This window comes from Xiphophorus couchianus, chromosome 2 (genome assembly GCF_001444195.1).
Source record: "Xiphophorus couchianus chromosome 2, X_couchianus-1.0, whole genome shotgun sequence".
Classification (NCBI taxonomy): Eukaryota; Metazoa; Chordata; class Actinopteri; order Cyprinodontiformes; family Poeciliidae; genus Xiphophorus; species Xiphophorus couchianus.
The window spans coordinates 8666709-8689018 of NC_040229.1; the positions used below are offsets into that span (position 1 = coordinate 8666709).

The 22310-nt window shown below is 40.1% G+C and overlaps 1 protein-coding gene across 1 annotated transcript; it reads left to right on the forward strand.

The window, feature by feature from the left end:
- Window positions 1-56: 56 nt before the first annotated feature.
- On the forward strand, window positions 57-21887 carry LOC114136232 (C-Jun-amino-terminal kinase-interacting protein 1-like). The gene is made up of 13 exons (XM_028004099.1): window positions 57-212; window positions 1558-1924; window positions 10776-10851; window positions 11597-12175; window positions 13112-13666; window positions 15157-15441; window positions 16743-16818; window positions 16902-17068; window positions 18367-18470; window positions 18688-18798; window positions 19785-19855; window positions 19988-20086; window positions 21288-21887. Exons 2-13 carry the CDS (start codon window positions 1853-1855, stop codon window positions 21358-21360), a joined length of 2268 nt encoding a protein of 755 aa, XP_027859900.1. The 5' UTR covers window positions 57-212; window positions 1558-1852; the 3' UTR covers window positions 21361-21887.
- Window positions 21888-22310: the final 423 nt, after the last annotated feature.

Below are 22310 nucleotides of genomic sequence, written 5' to 3' on the forward strand. Positions count from 1 at the left end.
AAAAAAAGAATTTTCAGATTAAAGTCAGAATTCTGACTTTCTGACTTTAATCTGAGAATTCTGACTTTAATCTCAGAATTCTTTTTTTTTTTTTTTTTTTAGGTGGCCCTAATCCTCTTCCGTACATTTTTGAATTAACATTAACAGTCATCTTTTTTAGCTCTTCTCTCTTCGCAGTGGAGGACGGCTGTTTACAGCGCAGACCATTTCCGGTAAGCTTCATGGGGTCGAACTGCCGCGTTACGTACGTCATGGCCAAACGTTAGCGGTTAAACCTCAACTAAATCCAGATTTTCTTTACGAAGTGAATTAGAACAAGTGGTTTTTTTCTGCCAAATTAATATCAAAGTGTTTGTAAGATGAGATCTTTCACGAAATACTGACTGAAATAGAAAGCTCCTAAAAGGTGTTGATTGATCACCCACCAACCATGATTTAAGCTGCCTCTTAAAGGGAGAGTATTATATATTTTCCAGACACGTAGTGCAATTTTACAGCACATACTACTAACTTAAATTGTTAAGTTAGTAGCTTAGCTGACTTGGAAGAAATTGTACGTCCTGATTTAATGCCTTGAAATTGGGCCTCTGTCCCTTTAAAAAGTCCCGCTCTTTCTGAAACTCTGCCTTCAGAAAGTCATCACAACATGGCTCCTGTATTAACCCTATAACAACAGTGTTGCACTGACAGTAGCTGGTATAAAGAGCTCTGCAGGTGCAAAGTTTCACCAGGTGTTTGCTAATTGCTGCTGGCTAGTCTGAAGGAGCTGCGTCATGGGGAAGCGCTGCTCTGTGAGGCAGTAGCTCTGAGGAGGAGCTGCTCCTTCAAGGCAGGTCCACTCAGGCATTTTGAACAGCTGAACGGTTGTCATGGAAATTAAAGAATTTGTCAAACATACATTAGAATCAAAGCAACACTCCAGGTTTGTTTTGGATTAGGGAATAACATTATGACATGATTTAAAGATTAAAAAAGTGGATTTTACACAAATACTCTTCCTTTAAACTGGTTTTCTGTCTGATTGACAGGCTGGTTCCTCACTGGTTTTATGTTTAAACTGGTTTACCGTTTGATTGACAGGCTGGTTCCTCACTGGTTACTGGTTTTATGTTTAAACTGGTTTACCGTCTGACTGGCAGGCTGGTTCCTCACTGGTTACTGGTTTTATGTCTATTTAAACTGATTTTCTGTCTTATTGACTGTCTCTTTACCAGTTATCAGCCTGTTTGCTGACTGTTTTCAGACAGGATGACTGTTTCCAGTTGTCAGACCGTTTCCTAACTGGCAACTGGGGGTATATTTAGCTGAACTGGGTTGAGACAGACTGGCAGGCTGGTTCCCAGTCATCAGACAGTTTGCCGACTGCTTTGCTGACTGGCCATTGCCTTTGTCCGCCTGTCCTGCTGTCTAGTCGTATTTCTCTGAGTCACTCTCTGTATGTTCATTAGCCTGAAGGCAGATCAGCTGATGATGTCATGCTTTGCTCTGATTGGCTGCCTCTGACTTCCTCCCTCCCTCTCCTCCTCTCCCTTCCTCTACATCTCTTGCTCATCTCAGTCCTGACTCCCTCCATCACAACTCAACACAATCCCTCTCCCTCTTCCTCTTCCTCTCCGTTGTGGTGATGAAGGTGATGTGACGGCGTGCGGGGCCAATCGTCAGGGAACAGGGGCGTGGCCAGAGAAGGAGCTCAGAGCTGAATGATGCTCAGAGGACCGAGGAGGAAGAAGAGATGACAGGGAGGTAGAGGAGGGTGGGGGAGGCCTTGTCCGAGCCGAGGAGCGCCGACGGTGGGTTGATAGGAGGAGGGAGGAAGCTGCCGCCTGTCGACGGAGGATCCACCTGCGCTGTCATGGATAAATACCGACCAAAGAGACCGACCAGCCTGAATCTGTTCCCACAGCTCCCACAAGCCGGCACCCAGGTAGGTCCGATCGGACCGGGCGGACCCACCCAGAGGTCGGCCGATAACTGGGTGACTGTGTGTGTGTGAGAGTGCATCTGTGTGTAATCGAGTGTGTCATTCGGGTCACATCCCGTCTCCCGGGATGCTGAATGTTCCTGATCGGTTCCAGGACTGAAGGAGTCAGAGTGGATCAGGGTGAAGTGATTCATCGAAGGACGCCTGGCCGTGTTTGTCCCGACTGCTGCTGATGCCGCTGCTGCTCTGCCATCTTGGGAAAATATTCAGTTGCAATTATGATAAATATTGCCGATTCTGGGAAAAAGACACGTCTGGACTGCTGACTCCAGAGCAGTAGAAGATCGGATTTAGCTCATCATCTCAGGGTGTTTACAGAGATAGAAGGCAGGTCTGGTTCAGATCCAGCCAGACTCAGACAGAGGCTCTGAAAAGAGCCCACACCCCTTTAAAAATAAAGCTTATAATCTTAAAAAGAAATTATAACTTTGATCTTTAAAGGGGCGGTATTATGCCAAGCATATAAAATCATTCTATAGCACAATCAAGTAACCGTGTTACCTTCAGTTGTTTTGAAAATGCTGTAAATATCAAATATGACTTAAAGAGAACCTATTATTATTTTACACTTTCATTTGGGTCTCTGGTGCTTCTAAAATCAGCGTAATCGCTTAAAAAACTACCTAGCCAGTTAACATTTTTTGGTGTCTTGAAAATGAGCCATTTCAAAAACCTTCGGAATGTAACATCACAACTCAGCTTGTTACCTAGCAACCCCAGCAGAGTTCCGCCGTAACCTAGCAACCCAATTGGAGGTCCAGCAGGTTTGTTCAGCTGGTTTTACTGCTGTATGCGCTGTACAATGGCTGTTGGAAAAGACAAGAGTTTTGTTGTTTACATGCCATCCAGAAACCACTTGCTGCATTTTTGTTGGTTGTGCAGGATGCTCCACTTCTACTTTTCAAAGATGTGCAGTTGTTGTATAATTGCGCATCTGTTTGCAGCTATTTTCACATACAAGTGTGAAAATAACTGAGTAACTGAGGGGGGCGTGGCCAGCAGTAGCTTATTTGGATTGGAAGTTAGAAGCCCTAAAACAGCTCAAAATAGTCTAACAGCATACTATTTGTGCAAAAATGTAATTAATATGGTTTGTGTAGCCCTCAAACCTATCCTTACATGTCCCAGGAAGCATAATAGGTCATCTTTAAAAGAAAATTGACATTGCGATTTAACGCCTTGAAATTGGGCATCTGTCTCTTTAAGAAGCTCCTGCTCTTTCCAAAATGCCGCCTTCATCACGTCATCACAACACTCCTCCATTAAGCCTTGAACAACGTTTTCCCCAGTGTTTCTTTGAGAAGTAGTTTGTATAATGAGCTCAGCAGATGTGCAGTTCTACCAGGTGCTTGCTAATTGCTGATAGCTAGTCTGAAGGAGCAGAAAGCTTGGAAACTGCAAAAGAACCTATTCTTACCAAGTAGTTTTGGTCTAGTTTCTTGTACAAATATCTTAGTACACTTGAAATAAGTCAAAACTAATTTAAAAGTAACTTTTTAGCAAGATCAAGGAAGTATTTTCAGTAAATGTCTTAAATAAGTTAAATAATTTACCGGTGGAGCCAGTTTAAGATATTTGTACTAGAAACTAGAAAAAATACTTGGTAAGATTTTGTGTTTTTGCGTTGTGATGCCACCAGCCTCATACTTCACAGTTGGGATGGCATTCTACCTGTTAAATCTTAATCACACTAAATTTATTAACGGTCCTTGCAGCCAAACACTTGAATTTTCTCCCTGAACACATTTGCGAAATGTAAACCGGAGCTTTATGTCTTTATTGTAATCACGGCTTCTTCTTCTGTGAGCGGCCTTTCAGCCCATTGCAGGACATGACTCCTTTCTCTGTGGATAGTGACTCCCTCCTTGTGAAAATGAAGATTTTTTTTCACTACGTCTTTTTTATTCTGAGGTTGATGCGGATATTACACAACAAAACCTGTTAATTTCAGGTAAAGAGAACCATTTTTCTTTGTGAACTGAATGATAATTAGACTTTCCATTTTGAATACATGAATGTGGCATTTTAATCTACCTGGAAGTTGTTTCCAAGGATGAAGCAGACTGGTGGAGGTTCTAATATATATTGACTAATTTCTTTTAATTTAGCCATTATTTAAAAATGTAATGTTAATTATCCTGTTGTTTAGCAAATGGAAACAGTTATTGGTGCTTTAACAGTAATTAAGGCTAATAAATGAGCCTCATGTTTTCAAACCATAAATGATTTCTGATTTTAATCAATTATTTTACGTTTTTTTTGGGGGTTTTTTTGCTTTCTTTTCTAAAAACAAAATTGCAGAAATTATTTTCAAAAATTGACTTTTATTTCCAACATCCCTTCTGTGAGTTGTACGACAAAGTATCAGGCCAGTGTATGAGAATTTTTGTTTGTGAGAAAATGTCCATTAGTAGAAAAAAGATGCAATTTTACCATCCATCCATCTTCTTCCGCTTATCCGGGGTCGGGTCGTGGGGGTAGCAGCTTCAGAAGGGAGGCCCAGACTTCCCTCTCCCCAGCCACTTCTTCCAGCTCTTCCGGGGGAATCCCGAGGCGTTCCCAGGCCAGCCGAGAGACATAGTCCCTCCAGCGTGTCCTGGGTCTTCCCCGGGGCCTCCTCCAGGTGGGACATGAACACCTCACCAGGGAGGCGTCCAGGAGGCATCCTGACCAGATGCCCGAGCCTCAACTGGCTCCTCTCGATGTGAAGGAGCAGCGGCTCTACTCTGAGTCCCTCCCGGATGACTGAGCTTCTCACCCTATCTCTAAGGGAGAGCCCAGACACCCTGCGGAGAAAACCCATTTCGGCCGCTTGTATCCGTGATCTCGTTCTTTCATAGAAGAGGGTGGGAACGTAGATCGACCTGTAAATCGAGAGCTTTGCTTTTTGGCTCAGCTCTCTCTTCACCACGACGGACCGGTACAGCGCCCGCTTGACAGCAGACGCTGCGCCAATCCGCCTGTCGATCTCCCGCTCCCTTCTTCCCCCATTCGTGAACAAGATCCCGAGATACTTAAACTCCTCCACTTGGGGCAGGACACCCCCCCTGACCCGGAGAAGGTACTCTACCCTTTTCCGGCTCAAGACCATGGCCTCGGATTTGGAGGCACTGATCCTCATCCCGGCCGCTTCACACTCGGCTGCGAACCGCTCCAGCGAGAGCTGCAGATCACGATCTGATGAAGCCAAAAGGACCACATCGTCTGCGAAAAGCAGAGATGAGATCCTAAGGCCACCAAATCGGATCCCCTCAACACCTTGGCTGCGCCTAGAAATTCTGTCCATGAAAGTGATGAACAGAATCGGTGACAAAGGGCAGCCCTGGCGGAGTCCAACTCTCACCGGAAACGAGCCCGACTTACTGCCGGCAATGCGGACCAGACTCTGACTCCGGTCATACAGGGACCTGACAGCCCGTATCAAAGGGCCCGGTACCCCATACTCCCGGAGAACCCCCCACAGGGCTCCCCTAGGGACACGGTTGAACGCCTTCTCCAAGTCCACAAAACACATGTAGACTGGTTGGGCGAACTCCCATGCACCCTCCAGGACCCTGCCGAGGGTGTAGAGCTGGTCCAGTGTTCCACGACCAGGACGAAAACCACACTGCTCTTCCTGAATCCGAGGTTCGACTATCCGACGGACCCTCCTCTCCAGGACCCCTGAATAGACCTTGCCAGGGAGGCTTAAGAGTGTGACCCCTCTATAATTGGAGCACACCCGCCGGTCCCCCTTTTTGAACAGGGGGACCACCACCCCAGTCTGCCAATCCAGGGGAACTGCCCCCGATGTCCATGCGATATTGCAGAGTCGCGTCAGCCAACACAACCCTACAACATCCAGAGCCTTAAGGAACTCCGGGCGCATCTCAGCTTTTTAACCACCTCGGCGACCTCGTCCTCAGAGATTGGAGAGCCCAACCCAGAGTCCCCAGGCTCAGCTTCATCAATGGAAGGCATGTTGGTGGGATTGAGGAGGTCTTCAAAGTACTCTGCCCACCGGCCCACAACATCCCGAGTCGAGGTCAGCAGCACACCATCCCCACTATAAACAGTGTTGGTGCTGCACTGCTTCCCCATCCTGAGACGCCGGATGGTGGACCAGAATCGCCTCAAAGAATCCTCCCACGCCCGAGTTTTTGTCTCAGCAACCACCTGATCCACATCGTTTCAAAATCCTGCTAATGATAATAATTTGATGCTGATGTGTTAAAAGATTAAATGTTTTCATATCTGTGTATTGTAACATAAGTAAATATGGAAAATGTGGGACATATTTGGATATAATTTAATAAACTTTGTCTTCTTCCTCCTACTATTCAAACTGGATAGGAAGGTTTAATTTTTTTTATATGTTTTATTATTATTATGGTATATTTTCTTCTTAATTATTTTACTTTTTTTCTGACAGCTTACTTGTTCAAAATAAATGAAGATTTCATTTAAATCCATTCATTGGTTAAACTGGTCCCAAAATATAACATTAGAAGAGGCTAAACTCCTCAGTTTCATTTTTTATTATTTGTTATGTTGCAGTTCTCATAAAACAGGCATTTTTATTTTTTTCCAAAATATCTTTATTAGAATTTTAGTGGTTAAAACAAACAACTTGATCAGTATGCAAATTGTGGCAACAACAATAGTAGTATTACTGTTCAAGTCAAAATAAAATACAAACAAAAAAGTACAACAAAATGTCTCTCACAATCCTGGTTCCAATACAACCCATCACATATTTTACATATCGTTTTTAAATTGAGATTTTAACAGTATATGCCCTCAAAAAGAATTGTCTTTGGGAACTGCAGTTACCATGTTCTTCAGTCACTTGTACCGTCTTCCGAGATGTTCCGATCCTTGACATACCTAATGAAGGGATTCCAGATGAACTCAAACACATCTTGTTTTCTCTTTAATATATACGTAATTTTTTCCAGAGGGAGGGCAGATAACATCTGCTGTACCCATTGGTTTATGGTCGGTCCATGGGTCTTTTTCCAAAACATTGATATACATCTTTTCGCATTAAGCAAACTTAAGTTTATAAATGTCCGTTCATTTTTAGTATAGTTATGTTTTTCAGGGTACAGTCCAAACACAAACAGCTTTGGCTCAAGAATTATTTGTTTGGAAATTATTTTCTCAATTACATCTTTTACCTCTTTCCAAAACAGTGTAATTATCCTACAATACCACATGCAGTGAACCAGAGTTCCTCTGTTCTCTGTGCATTTCGGACATACATCAGGAATCTCCCTGTTATACCTATTAAGGTCCACTGGTGTTATATAAACCCGCATTAACCATTTGAATTGAATCATTTTAAGAGATGTGTTGATAGAGCTGGTGTGGGCCAGTTTACATGCTGTTTGCCAATCTTCCTCAGATATCTCTAGCAGTAAATCTTCTCTCCAAGCCTTAAGTCTATCATGAGATCCTTCTGATATATGTAACATTATTGAGTGATAAAATTCTGATATGATACCTTTCTTCAAACTGTCCTTTGTTAACATTTTTTCTAAAGTTGACTTGGCAGGTTTTGTCAACTCATTATTTTGACTCATTCTTATGAAGTTTCTGAGTTGGAGATATTTAAAGAAATGTTTCCTATCTAGGTAAAATTTATGTTGCAGATCCTGGAAGCTCATTAGTATGTCTGAGTCTGGTACATAAAGATTCTGAATCATTTGGAGTCCTTTGTCTTTCCATACTTTAAATATTAAATCAGCTCTACCAGGTACAAAAAATTGGTTACCCCACACTGGACTGAACAGCGATAAACAATTTGGTTCATTTAAAATTTTTCTTACATCTCAAACAGGCATTTTTTACTTTATTTTTGTAATTAAAGATATAAAATTGGAATCTGGCCCTAGTATTCTATTGTGCCTGAGCTCAAAATCCAAATAAATAGAAAAACAAGATGGCGGCTCTGGGCGTGCTAGCATCACTCTGAACTATGGAAACCCAAGAAGTGAATTGGTGAAAAAAATTTTTCAAAAATTAAATCTTCAAAAACTAAAAATTTAGTTTCCTAGTCTTAGTAATAAGACAGATAGTGGAACATGCAGCTTGCAGAGTGTCAGCAGTGATTCAAAGTGAAAAGAAAGGAAAACAAGATGGCCTCCAGTCATCCTGGCTGGAGGCCATAAAACCCACATTTTAACTCCCATAAAACCCACATTTTAACTCGGTGATCGTAGAAATAAAGGAAGGTGATACTTTCAGAAATGAAGCAGCCCTTTTTTCAGTCTGGGCTGTATTTGGCGCTGTTCAGCTGTTGATGCTGCAGTCTTTCAGTCTGATCCCTCGGGCAGAGCATCGTCATCATCCTCAGCAGCAGCAGTGAGTTCTGGAGTTCCTCGTTAAACGAGCCTCTTCCTGTTTACTGGGTCGGTTCAGACCAGTCCAGCCATCCTTACCGGAAGGTAAGGATAGCTTACCAGTCACAAATTAAAGGCTTCAAAGCTTTAAGGAGCACTAAATAATTACAAATCAGATTTCTTTTTCTTCAAAATAAGATTATAGTTCACCAAGAGGAAGAAAAGGGTGAATGTTTTGTATTCTTTAGTTTTCAAGATGAAGTTGAAATAAGAAAAAACTTTTTTGCTGATTTTAAATCAAAACATTAAGAGTAAAGTAGAAATATCTTGAAAAAAGGTGGAATTATTGCAATATTTTTCCAACTTTTTCTCATAATTTGGATTGTTTCATTATGTCAAAGTTTTGTCATTATTTCAACATTTTCTAATAATTTTGTCTTTTTTCTCATTTGGTCTTTTTCCTCATCATTTATTTGTTTTTCTAATTCTTATAAATTTGTATTTTAAAACATTTGTTGATCGTTTGACTTTTTCCTCATCCTTAATTTTTTTTCATTATTTTGTTTTTTTTTTCTCATTTGAATATTTTTCTCATCGTTTCTTTGAAATGATAAAACAATAAGGATTAGAAAATTAAGAGGAAAACAAACTTTTCCTTGGGCTTTTCTTAATTTTCTTTTTAGTTCAACTTTATTACTTTTTAATTTTCCTCAACAATTAAACTTTTTTCTTTTTTTATAATTTTGCCAATTTGACTTTTTCTATTATTTTGACTCATTATTCCTGAATTTAATCATTTCTAGCTTTTTCTCCTTATTTTAGTTTCTTTTTCATCTCCATTTTTTCTTTGATTCAACATTTTCCCATCATTTCAATGTTTTCCTCATCATTTTGACTTAAAAAAAACATTAAACACAGTTAAGTTGGTTGTACCAACCAGTATTTACGCCAAGTTTAGGTTGGAAAAATAACATAAAATACATAAATCGACATAAGAGACAGTTAGATTAATCTGTAGGTTCCTGCAGAAACACCAGGAGATATTTTCCTGATCTGTCCTGCTGGAGAGGGAAAGGAGGATTAAGAGGGAACGTTGTTCTAAACAAATAACGCCCTAATAAATCCATTTAAGATCTCTACTCTGCAGGTTCTGACGGCTGCCAGCGGATCAGGGAAGGATGTGCTGAGTTGACGTAACAGAACGCTTCATCGATCAGTTGGGCCTGTTTCAGTTCAGCAGCTCGCTGTGAGACAGAGGATCTGGACTCCTTCTGACCGTTACTTCTCCGCTTCTGAGATTTATCAGCTGGAAAACGCAGCGAGTCACGAGTCCAGTAACGGTTCTGATTCTCCATGCTGAGGATGCACACGGCAAAAACACAAAATCTTAATCAAATATTTTTGCTCTTGTTTATAGAGCAAATATATTAGTACACTTGAAATAAAACAGAACTTACTTACAAGTAACAATATAGGATTTTGTCTTAAGTAAAAAATTCCTTTAAATTGATGAAAAAGTGCAAATTCCATTGGCAGATTAATATAACAGACATTTTTTCCATGTTATAAGTAAAATAATCTGCCAGAGAAACTAATATTCAAGAATTATTCATTTAAAACAAACTCATTTCTTGCTGAAAAGTTATTGCAATGTAGTTTTGTTTTTGTTTAAAGTGGACTAAGATCTTTGCACTAGGAACTAAACCAAAATTTTTGGTAAGATTTTTTGTTTTTGCAATGATTTCAAGGAAATTGATGGAAAACACTCACAAAGTGTCCTGAACTGAAATGAATAAGACAACAAGTGTAAAACAGCTGCAAAAACAGAAATACAGAACAACCATAAAGTTACATAAACGTCCAGAAATCGACCAACAAACCAAGGACAAAAATATCAAAAATGATGAAAGATATGTATGATTTTTAAATCTGTTCGGTGTAGAAATCCCTTTAAAGAACTTCAGTCTGCGATCTGACCTGCGATGTGAGTGATCGTCTTTATCTATTCGTGTAGTTTCTTTGTAAACCTGGGGAATTTCCTGAGGCTTACTGGGTCAGGCGTTTATATTTAGAGAAACTGAAAGAACTTCCAGGGATGAATGAAAATGTCTGGTGTGTTTGAGGTCAGAAAAGAGAAACGGCATGTATTTCATGATGAAAGTCGAAATATTTATTTTTAGAGGTTTGGATCTGACAAACTGTTGCTCAGAGTTAACACGGTAACCATGGTAACGAGGTGTGAGACCAGTAGAGCAAATTCATGATTATATGTTGTTTATTTTGGAGATATGCTGGTTCTGATTCTGGTTTGGTCAAAACATCAGAGATTTTTCAAGCAGTAAATCGGATGGATGGATGGATGGATGGATGGATGGATGGATGGATGGATGGATGGATGGAAGAAAGAAAGAACAGATGGACGGACAGATGATCTTTGATGGTCTTTCTTTCAATATGTTGTTTCTTTTCAGGACTCCATCAACAACAACTCTTTGGGTAAAAAGGACAGCTGGAAGGACTCCCACTCTTCCTCCCCACACATCACAGGTACAACAAACACCTCAAGGTTACAACAAGCATTTGAAGGGTACAACCATCATGTAGCAGTGGTGCCCAAAGTCGGTCATCCTGCATGTTTTAGTTTTCCCCCTGGTTTAACGCACCTGGATCAAATGATGGCTCATTAGAGGGCTAAGAAGAACATTGAGATGCTGAGGCGGCTGTTAGCATCCTCAGCATGCTAACGGCTGCTGAGGATGCTAACTAAAACATGCAGGTTGCCGGCCCTCGAAGACCAACTTTGGGCACTACTGATGTAAACAGTACAACCAACATGTAAAGGTTGCTACAAACATTGCAGCGGTTTTTGGGTGTCGAAGTTTTGCAGATGTGATGGCAGGTTATTTCATCTACTTGTTTCTGTGTTTGATGTGATGTAAAGCACTTTGAAATGCCTTCCTGCTGAAATGTGCTATACAAATAAAATCTGATTGATTGATTGATTGATTGATTAAGCACCTTTTCTATGATTTCTGTGATTAAGCGACAGTCCGGTCAACATTAATGATAATGATTCTTTGTTAGCTGTTTCCTTCAGCAGTCAGGCTCTCAGGCAGGAAGCTGTTAAGCCTCAGAGTTTAGAGTTGAGTAAGAACATGTGAAGAAAAAGAAAAGTTCCTGCAGCACCGGTCCAGACTAATCTTCTTACTACACGTATAATCTGCCTGTTTTCTGTTCTGAAGGTTGAGTAACACATAATCTGATGTTTTCTTGTTTTTCTTTCTGCGTTCAGGAGACCCAGCACCTCAAGATGCCAAGCCAAAACCAGAGGAAAAAGTCCGGCCCACAGCTCAGCGCCGGCCAGCACCAAAACCGCCCACAGCCTCCAACAGCAGAAACAACGCGCAGGCCGCCGCCTCAGCCCCAGACGCACGGGTCCGACCACGAGAACGGTCGACGTCCGCAGCCACGCAACCCTGCAGCACGCCGAGGAGTCAGCGGAGAGCCGCAGGAGGCGGGGGAGGCGGGAGAGGAGGAGGAGGGAGAGGAGCGATGAAGGAGAAGAACCTGGGAGAGCTCAGGGGCAACGGGACGGACCGGAGAGGGGGACGTCTGTGTGAGGACAAGGCGAAGGACAAAGACAGGAACGGACATCAGAGGCAGAGGGAGGTCAACGGGCCGAAAGGCCGGCAAGCTGAGGGGAGAGGAAGAGGAGGAGCGAAGATGAGCAGCAGAGGAGGAGCAGGCATCAAGTCCAACAACAAGCTGTCCAACCAGGAGATCTACCTGCCTGCCATGGTGGTCCCACGCACACCTGTAGCAGCAAGAAGCCAGGAGAAGAGCCAGAACCGGGAGAAGAGCCAGAACCAAGGTGGGAAACCAGTCAGCACCTCTGCAGTGAGTTTAGAGAGAAACAAATAACTAAAGAAAGGGTAACACTACTTCAACATATTCTTACTCAAGAAAAGTAAAAGTAGCCATCTGAGACATTAGTCAAGAGAAAAATAGTATTTGGTAAAAAAAATCAGCTCAAGAACTGAGTAACTGATCAAATTATCAACCATTTAATATTTAAAAATTACATCATCACACGGACCAAAATATACATTTCTGTGGAAACTTTTTGTATTTTAAGGACATGAATGTAAATAATTCATGTAAGTAACAAAAAATAAAATCAGGCAAAGAAATTTTTTCCAAATCAGTTTCTTTCAATAAAAAGTTGTGTGGTTAATTTTTGTGTTGAAACATGTTTTTCATCCAGCAGGTAGAAAACCCAGAAGTTTTACTGAAGTAAGAATAGACATACTTCAACAAATCTTTATTCAAGTGAAAGTAAAAAGCAGTCTTCAAAGATACTAGTCAAATAATAGTAAAAAAAAATACTTGGTAAAAAGGCGACTAAAGTGTTAATTCTTTAAAGTTAGGTTTTAAAAACTTGTCTGTGGTTAACAATAACAAGGAAATGCATTATTAATAAGAGCTGATTTAAAATTGACAGAGATCTGGATCTCATTTTTCAGCACTATTTCATTTATACACTGCAAAAATACAGAATCTTAAAAGTATTTTTGGTATAGTTTCTGGTGCAAATATCTTAGTACATTTGAAATAAGAAAAACAACTTAAACGTAACAGTTTAGCAAGATATAGGAGCTTGTTTAAGTCAAAAGCTCCTTAATATTGATGAAAACTTTTATCATCTAGTTTTTAGTAGAAAGAGAGAAAAAAGAAAAACAACAAATCATGTGATAATTTGATACTGATTATTGCGACAGGCCTAATCAACTCTGATTTGTTTTCTCAGGCCAAAACCATGACAGAACCCAGGAGAACCCCCCTGCTGCGCTGTCCCGGTCCAGTAGTGAGGGGGGGTCCAACCGGATGTCCCTGAGCTCAGACACAGAGGGGCCCCCTCCTGGACCGCTGCATCCCTCTCTTTCCTGCAGAACCAACCCCGACATCCGAGAAGAAGACGGGGAAGGAGATCCGACTCCCTCCGCGTCCGTCCAGAACCACCCGGCACGCCCGCTGACGGACAAGGACAAACCAGAGACGGACCGTACCACCGCCGAGACAGACGCAGGGGGGGACAAAGCTGAAGACACGGTGGACGTTAAGTTGGGCCGAACCCGACCAAAGAGCGAGGCGGCGGTCGGGCTGAGCTACGACTCTGTTAAATACACGCTGGTGGTGGACGAGCACGCGCAGCTGGAGCTGGGCAAGCTGAAGGACTGCCTGCACGGACCCAACGAGCACAACGAGGACAGCGACACCGAGACCGTCTACCAGTCGGCCAACGAGGAGGAAGACCCCGAGTACGAGGAGGAGAGGAGGAAGAGCGAGGAGGCCAGAAAGCTAGGTAAAAACTGAGGAGCTGCTTTATCTATCCATCCATCCATCCATCCCTCTGTCTGTCTGTCTGTCTGTCTGTCTGTCAGTCAACCAATCCAACAATCAATCAATCAAGTACTGCACATTTCAGCAACAAGGCAGTTCAAAGTCACAGAACACAGTCAATAATTAAAACGTTACATTTAGTCAAGTTAAATTTTTTATTTATTATGTTTTGACAGCAGCTGGGTTTTTGGTCTTGATTTAAAGGAACTCAGTGTTTTGGCTGTTTTGCAGTATCCTGGAAGTTTGTTCCAGATTTGTGGTGCATAGAAGCTGAATGCTTCTTCTCCATGTTTGCTTCTGGTTCTGGTTCTGCTCTACATCCAGAATTCTTTAATGTGTTGTGATGCTAAACTGTTCAGTGATTTATAAACTAACAGTATGTTAGTCTATTCTCTGAGCTACAGGGATCCTGTGGAAGGATTTTAGAACTGGGTGATGTGCTCTATCTTCCTGGTTTTAGTCAGAACAGCAGCAGCAGCATTCTGGATCTGATTGATTTTTTTAGGCAGACCTGTGAAGACCCTGTTGCAATAATCAATGCGACTAAAGATAAACGCATGGATGAGTTTCTCTAGATCTTGCTGAGACATTAGTCCTTTAATCCTGGAAATGTTTAGGTGATAATGTTAAGTTGCAAGTAGCTTACTGCGCATGTGTTGGATGTAAGGTAATGGGAGGCGGGGCTAGAACTGTAGTTTTTCATTATGTTGTGAGAGGGGCGCTGGAGCGCATGTTGTTAACTATGCGACCATTAAAGTGTTGTCAACAATAGAAGGCCGACTGTGTAACCATCTTTATGTGGCTCTGAATGTTCAGAGCAGAGTTCATCACTACTCCCAGGTTTTACATTCATACAATTCTGGACCCAATTCCCAGAAGGAAAACTTGCATTTGCTACAAAAAAAGACTAAGCAGCTTCTTTTTCCAGAATCTTTGCTGTAAAGGGGAATTCACATTTTATATGTTTTCATATTTCCATTTATGTCTCAACTGCTTCTAAAAACATCCCAAGCGCTTAAGAAAAAAAAACAACCAGCTGCTTTTTGGCAATAAGTTAATGTGTTTTGGTGTCTGAAAAATCAACCGTTTCTAAAAACTCCTGATCGTTACGTCACATTCAATGGGAAGTGTGCCATCAGTTAGCAACCTTTACGGTTTCAATAAGGGGTTAAATGAGGACTCTAGCGTATAAAAATCTGCATTTCTTTCTGTTCAATATTATTTTAACCTTGATTTTTAGTTTTTGATTCTAAGTTTACTTCATTTTCAATAATGTTTTCAAAGTTTTTAACATTTTTATATGAAGGCAAGTATCATTTGCATAGAGGTAAGTAATGATTTCCTTCTTTAAACTAGAAGAAGATAGAAAAAACAAAGGGCCAAACACAAAACCTTGTGGGACACCAGAACTGTAAGAAAAACAACTATCGCCATGTTGCTTTCTGTTTCAAGAAAGGAGAAAAGAGGAGGAGAAGCAAAGACAAGAGGAGAAGAAGAGGAAAAAAGAAGAGGAGGAGGCAAAGAGGAGGAAAGAAGAAGACCTAAAGAAGAGGAGGGAGGAGGAAGTGAAGAGAAGGAGGGAAGTAGTTGCAGTTGCACGTGTCTGCAAGCAGTCCAAGGTTTCGTCAGCCACAACTTCAGAGGAAGACGAGTCTAGTGGAGGAGGAAGAGGCCCCAGAAGCAGGAAGTTCCTCAACCTGTTCTCTGCCAACAGCAGCAGCTCATACAGCTCCACAGGTGAGTTTACCTGCAAATATTCCCTTCTCACTCAGCACTGTTCTCACGGATAGAGGAAAAATAAGCCGGTTACATAAAAATGTACCAAGCTGTACCACTGCAAGTCCAAATTCTTGGCGTTATTTAGTGATTAACATGATTCCAAGGCACTGAAATCTTAAACATGAACAAGTTTCAGTTTGTAATCCATAAAAATTAAGATATAAATACAAAGAAAACACAAAAAATATTATAGTTTTTTTCTTAATTTGAACCCAGAAAGTTTTTTAAGGAGTTTTTGTTCGTTTCTGATGGTTTAGAGATTCCTAGTATTATGTTTCAACCGTCCTTGTTCATATTTTCAAGGTTTACTAAAAATAGTGCATCTTAAATCAAAAACTCCTGCTGGAGGACAGTTCAAAGTGGACAAAGACAGTATTAGAAGCAGAGTTTTAAATGCGTGGTACCTGAAATTTGATAGGCTTTTAAATATTGCATATTGCATCCTCTGCAGTTGTGCTGTTGGACGCAGTCGTTTTGTGGTGATTTGATATATTGCACAGCTGTAGTTCTGAGGCGCAATTAAAAACTACAATCCTCCAGGAATGTGGAGCATTAACACATTTTATGCATGGAAAAAAACAACGTTGCATGTTTTCTGAGAGTTTGCAGGCATGTAAGGTCTATTTCAAGGTATACAGTATTCTTCCACAATACAAAAATATATGCAAATGCATATATTAAAGCCATAAAGTAACATGTTTCAAACAGTTCATTAGTCAGATTATTTGATTAAAAGCTGCAGGAAGGAGAAACATTGTTGCGGCGCGCAAATAGAGATGATATGCACTGGCTGTGGGTTGCAAATAATTTTATTATCTTAACTATAAACAGATTAAATAGTTAACATGCTTGCTTTCCTGACATAGATGTATATATAAACCCTCTATACTGTACAAGATTGTAGCATAAAAATACTATTCAGTTATCAAACGTTAAAAAAAATTAATTCAAGACGTGGAAATAGGAGGAATAGGAAGGCTATCAGATTATTCAGATGTTGGAACAGAACCAGTTACTAATTCATATAATCCAATCCAATTAATCCAGGCTTTTGGTGTTAACTCAGAAAGAGTGCAGTTTAACTTGTCAAGTGTTAAAGGAAATGCAAAGAGTAAATTCTAAACAATAGCTACTTTAACTCTGAATATTTTCACCGACATAATGAGGCATTTTACTCTCACCGTTGTTGAATCGACTCTTATAAAGTTCACGTTGATTATTTGACAGTTGGGGTGTAAAGTTGGCTTTTTGTTCCTCAGGTGCCGGCTCGTTTGGTGTGTTTTCCTGTGTTTTGGACGGCGTGGAGAGGCAGCAGACCCACCGGGCCACCTACAGGTCGGCACAAACACAACACAGAACCACATGAAAAAGTAAATAAAAATCATCACAGATCGCAGCTGACTCTGTTTCTGTCGCAGGTTTGTTCCCCGCCACGCAGACGAGCTGCAGCTGGAAACAGACGACCCGGTCCTGATGCTGAAGCAGAGCGAGGATCTGTGGTGTCAGGGCTACAACATGAGGACCGGGGCCACCGGCATCTTCCCGGCCTTCTACGCCGTCAGGGTGCCCAAAGACGGGAGTCTCGGTACGCCAGGACGGGCAGGAAGTGGGGTCCAGACTTCCTAAACTGGCATTTGTTACAAGAAGAGATTATTTTAATTCTTTACAGTAACATCAGACCAGTTAAAAATATGTCTGTGACTAACTATAACAAGGAGATGCATTATTCTTAAGGGAGATATCTGGCTGATTTGTCAGCTCTACTTAATTTATATATTGCAAAAACCAGAGTTATGTAGGAACTCTCTACATTTACTCAATAACATTTACTTGAGTAACTAAAAAAAAAAAAAGTACTTCTAGGAGTATTTTTACTACCCTGTACTTTTTACTCTTTAGAAAATTTCTGGATTTTCTACCCACTGAGTAAAAATAAAACATGTTTTAACAAAAAATTGTCCAGACACAGACACACAGCTGCAGTTTCTGTTAAAGTTTCATAAGTTTATTATTGAAAGAAACTGATTTCTATTTTTTGTTATATGAATTATTGCCTTTTTGGTCCTCAAAAAATGCAAAGTTTCCTCTTAACTTTATATTTCGGTCTGTCTGATGATGTAATTTCTAAATATTAAGTGATTGATAATTTGATTAGTTACTCAGTACTTGACTCTTTACCAAATACTTTTTACTGTTACTTACTGAGTAATTTCTTGGACAGATACTTTTTATGTTCACTTGGGTAAAAATATGTTGAAGTATTGCTACTCTTACTTTAGTACAATTTTTGGATACTTTACCCACCTCTGGCAAAAGCACAACATTTTACCAAGTATTTTTGGTTTAGTTTCTAGTGGAAATATCTTAGTATGCTTGAAATAAGACCAAACTAACTTACAAGTAACTTTTCAGCAAGCTATAGGAGTTTGTTTTAAGTCATCAATTTCATAATATTGATAGAAAAGTACCAGTTCCATGAGCAGATTATTTTACTGATAAGATATTTTTCATGTAATTAGTGAAATTATCTGTCAGTGTAACTAGTACTTTTGAATCAATATTCAAGGATTACTGACTTAAAACAAGATGGCGTGTCTTGCTGAACAGTTATGTGTTATAAGTGTAATAGAATATTTGCACTAGAAACTAAATGAAAATACTTGGTCAAATTATGTGTTTTTGCACAAAAAAACATCAAAATCTTGCTACAGTGTCAAAATGTGAAAATGGGGGAAATCCAGCCTCAAGCTAAGAAAACTGAAAAACATGACAATAAATACGTATTTTCAACAGACTCCACATTTATTAAAATTTTTAAATAAACGTAGCTGAAACATTTATATGTGTTCATTATTTATTGGTGTTTCTTTATTTGTCTTTCAGTCCGTAACGACGGCTGGACGGAGCAGTTTGTTGTTCGGTTTCTGGGCTCGGTTCAGGTTCCCGTCCACATGGGAAACGATGTCCTGTGTGCAGCGATGCAAAAGGTACAAAAGAAATCTGTGTTCACCTGGGAAAAAACGCTTTAAACAGTTCTTATAACAATTGGCTTTTCTAATAAATTTACTTTCCATCTAAAAGACAAAACTAAACATCTGTCTGCAGGAAATAAATTCTAACTTTGTGTTTATTTCTGTGTTTGTTTGCGTAGCTGCTGCTGATATGCAGGTTTTTTTCTGGTTGTCTGACTGTTTGCTCTAACAGGTTGTGTGTAACAGGCGGTCAGCCGGTCAGCTGCCGTCAGCCTGTGTGCTGGAGGTCAGCGTGAAAGGTGTGAAGATGATCGTTCAGGACCAGTGCCACTCTGTTCACCGGGTAAGTCCAATCATTCGGTTTTTCTTTCCATCTGCTAGAAGGTCCGATGAAGCTGAAAAAAGGTGTGCGGTTCTCAAAAAATTGAGAACAATCTGTGAAGAGTCTGTAAACAATTAAATATCTCAATTTAACACATTTAAGTTTTATGGGGAAAAAGAGTAAAAAAAGGAAAAGGGAAAAAAATGGAGTCCTAGCATAGAGCCATGAGGAACACCAGAGAAGAATGATTTTAATTTGAAGATTTGTGGAATTGAATCTTTGTTTGTCTCTGTGTCATAAAACACAAACTTTGTTGTCCTTAAGCCATTTATCACCACTGGAACCAACACATTACATTTTAAATTAAAAATTTTTAATTAATGTGATCAAATTATTGCATCACAAAAGAATGAAAAACAGGTTTACAAGCATAGATCCTTGAGGAACACTTATGAAAATGAATTATAAGATTCCTAGGATTAAATGTGTTTCTGTGTCTGTCAGGGAGACCAGCGTTTTCATTACTCCCAGTGAATGCTGGGAGTAATGGGAATCTTTGGAGAATATAAAAAAATCCTACAATGGAAATCAGAAGTTTACATACGCCTAATAAAAAAAGATAACTATACCAAACTTCTCTTGTTTTTAGGTCACAATAACCAAAATTGTTTCCATTTGCTAAATGCCACAATAATGAAAGAGAGAATATGTCAGAGATTTATTTATTAAAACTCAGATGCTAACGTACATTTCTTCAGTATTTCGTAGCACTGCCTTTGAACTCTTTGACGTGGGTCAAATATGTTGGGTTTCTTTCCACAAATTTCTCACAAAACATGAACTTTGTTGTCCTCAAACACAACTCAAAAATGTTAAGTTATGTGAGCAAATTATTGCAGCACAAGATGTTGAAAAGCAGGTTTCCCAGCATAGATCCTTGAGGAACACCACTGAATGTAAATTGAAGGAGTCGTAGGACTAATTGTATGTGTTTCTATGTTTGTCAGGGAGACCAGTGTTTCCATTTCTTCCAGTTGAAGAACATCTCATTCTGCGGCTGCCATCCCAAACACAGCCGGTGAGTTCAACCCACCGTACCTGAATTGTCTCACACACCTGGACTTGGAACTGTTTCAACCCTCCGTTTGGAGGCGTTGGGTCTCTGCAGATCTCATCAGCTGGAAATCTTTTTATTTTGGTTTTGCTGCAGGTATTTTGGATTCATCACTAAACATCCCGACCAGCAGCGCTTCGCCTGCCATGTGTTGATGTCAGACACCACCTTGCATCCTCTGGCGGAGTCTGTTCGGTGAGAAAGACACACCGAGGTTTTCTGCTCCCACTTTTTACCTCTTGGCTTCAGAGGAGTTTCTTTCAAGAAGGATTAGAAAGGAAGCCGTTAAAATAAATGTCACATTTTAGTCAGTTATTCTATTAGATTTGCTATTTTGATATTTTTATTAGTAATCATAACTATTATTTGTCAATATACTCCAAGTGGAAAACAAAATTACTTAAGGAAAAATAAAAAATAAGCTGGACTGACTTGACTTCAGAAGTGATCAGAGTTTAAAATGTTGCTTTGATTCCTGAAAGGGAATCAAAATATGATTCAACATTCATTTTGAGTTCTCACCTGTTCTAGTGAAAATTAGTAAATTGGAAGATATTAGAGGAGTTAATGAGATTCCTGATATTTGGTAAATGGATGAATAGTTGGATGGATGGATGATGGTTGGATGAATAGTTGGATGGATGGATGGATGAATGAATAGTTGGATGGATGACTAGTTGGATGGATAGTTGGATGGATGGATGAATGAATAGTTGGATGGATGAATAGTTGGATGGATGGATGATGGTTGGATGAATAGTTGGATAGATGGATAGATGGATGGATGGATGGATGGATGGATGGATGGATGAATAGTTGGATGGATAGTTGGATGGATGGATGAATGAATAGTTGGATGGATGAATAGTTGGATGGATGAATAGTTGGATGGATGGATGATGGTTGGATGAATAGTTGGATAGATGGATAGATGGATGGATGGATGGATGGATGGATGGATGGATGATGGTTGGATGAATAGATGGATGGATAGATGGATGGATGGATGGATGGATGGATGGATGGATGGATGGATGGATGAATGAATAGTTGGATGGATGGATGAATGAATAGTTGGATGGATGAATAGTTGGATGGATGGATGGATGGATGGATGGATGGATGGATGATGGTTGGATGAATAGATGGATGGATAGATGGATGGATGGATGGATGGATGGATGGATGGATGGATGAATGAATAGTTGGATGGATGGATGAATGAATAGTTGGATGGATGAATAGTTGGATGGATGGATGGATGGATGATGGTTGGATGAATAGATGGATGGATGGATGGATGGATGGATGGATGGATGGATGGATGGATGGATGGATAGTTGGATGAACTGGTTCCCCCCCAGTGAGTAATCTGATTACTTCCTGCTCTGTGCAGTCGGGCGTTCCAGCAGTTCTACAAGGAGCACGTCGGTTACTCCTGTCCCACTGAGGACATCTTCATCGAATGAACTGCCCTCCTCTTCATCCTCCTCTGCCTCAGACTGAAGCCTCACCGTGTGCATGCTACGCTGGCCTTACTCCCAGACTGGACCACCAGAACTTCCTCTCTGCATGGTGGGTTCATTCAGCGTTCTGACCGGTCCGAGTCGCCAGGCGAATCCCTCTGAGGACCAAAATGACTGAACTCACTGAAACGTCCCCAATAATCACTTTATATTCACGCATTTATTAACAGAAGTTATTTACATGTACCCATGCTTGGATATTTTACTCACCGTTTAAAACTTCAGTCACAGAGAAACTACTAGAAAAGTCACTAAAAGGACACAAGACAACAGCAGAGATACTTTAAAAGACCACTAGGTGGCGCCAAACAGCTTTAAAAGTTGGAAACAACTGGGAGGAGACGAAGAAGAGAGCTTCAAAACTAAACAGATGAAAAAGGCACAAAAAGCTGCTTTTACTCTAATATTAGTGCAGCTTGGTGGCTCATAATCCAAAGGTAGTCTATATTAAACGTTTCAGCAAAAAAAAACAGATAAATGTTTTTTTGCAGCTTAAATAATAAAAAGATAATTTATATAAGGCCTCATACAATGATGGCATATTAGGACCATTCCAGATAGAAAAAAGGAGTAAATTTCCATCAAAAAGCTCAGAAATTTTGAGATTGATCTCTAGTTTCCTTATTTTTTCTATACATTTTCTAGAAAAAACTCAGCAATTTCTGAGCTTTAAAAGTCAAAAATTTGCTAGAAAAAAATTTAAAACTCAGAAATTTTTAGATAAATCCTAGAAATTTTCTAGAACAAAATACTAGGACATTTCTGAGTTTCAAAAGTCAAAAATATTCGACTTGAGTTTTAAAGTTGAAAATGTCTGACTTTTGAAACTCAAAAAGTTCCTAGATTTTTCTAAAAGATTTCTGAAATTAATCTCAAAATTTTACAAGCAAACT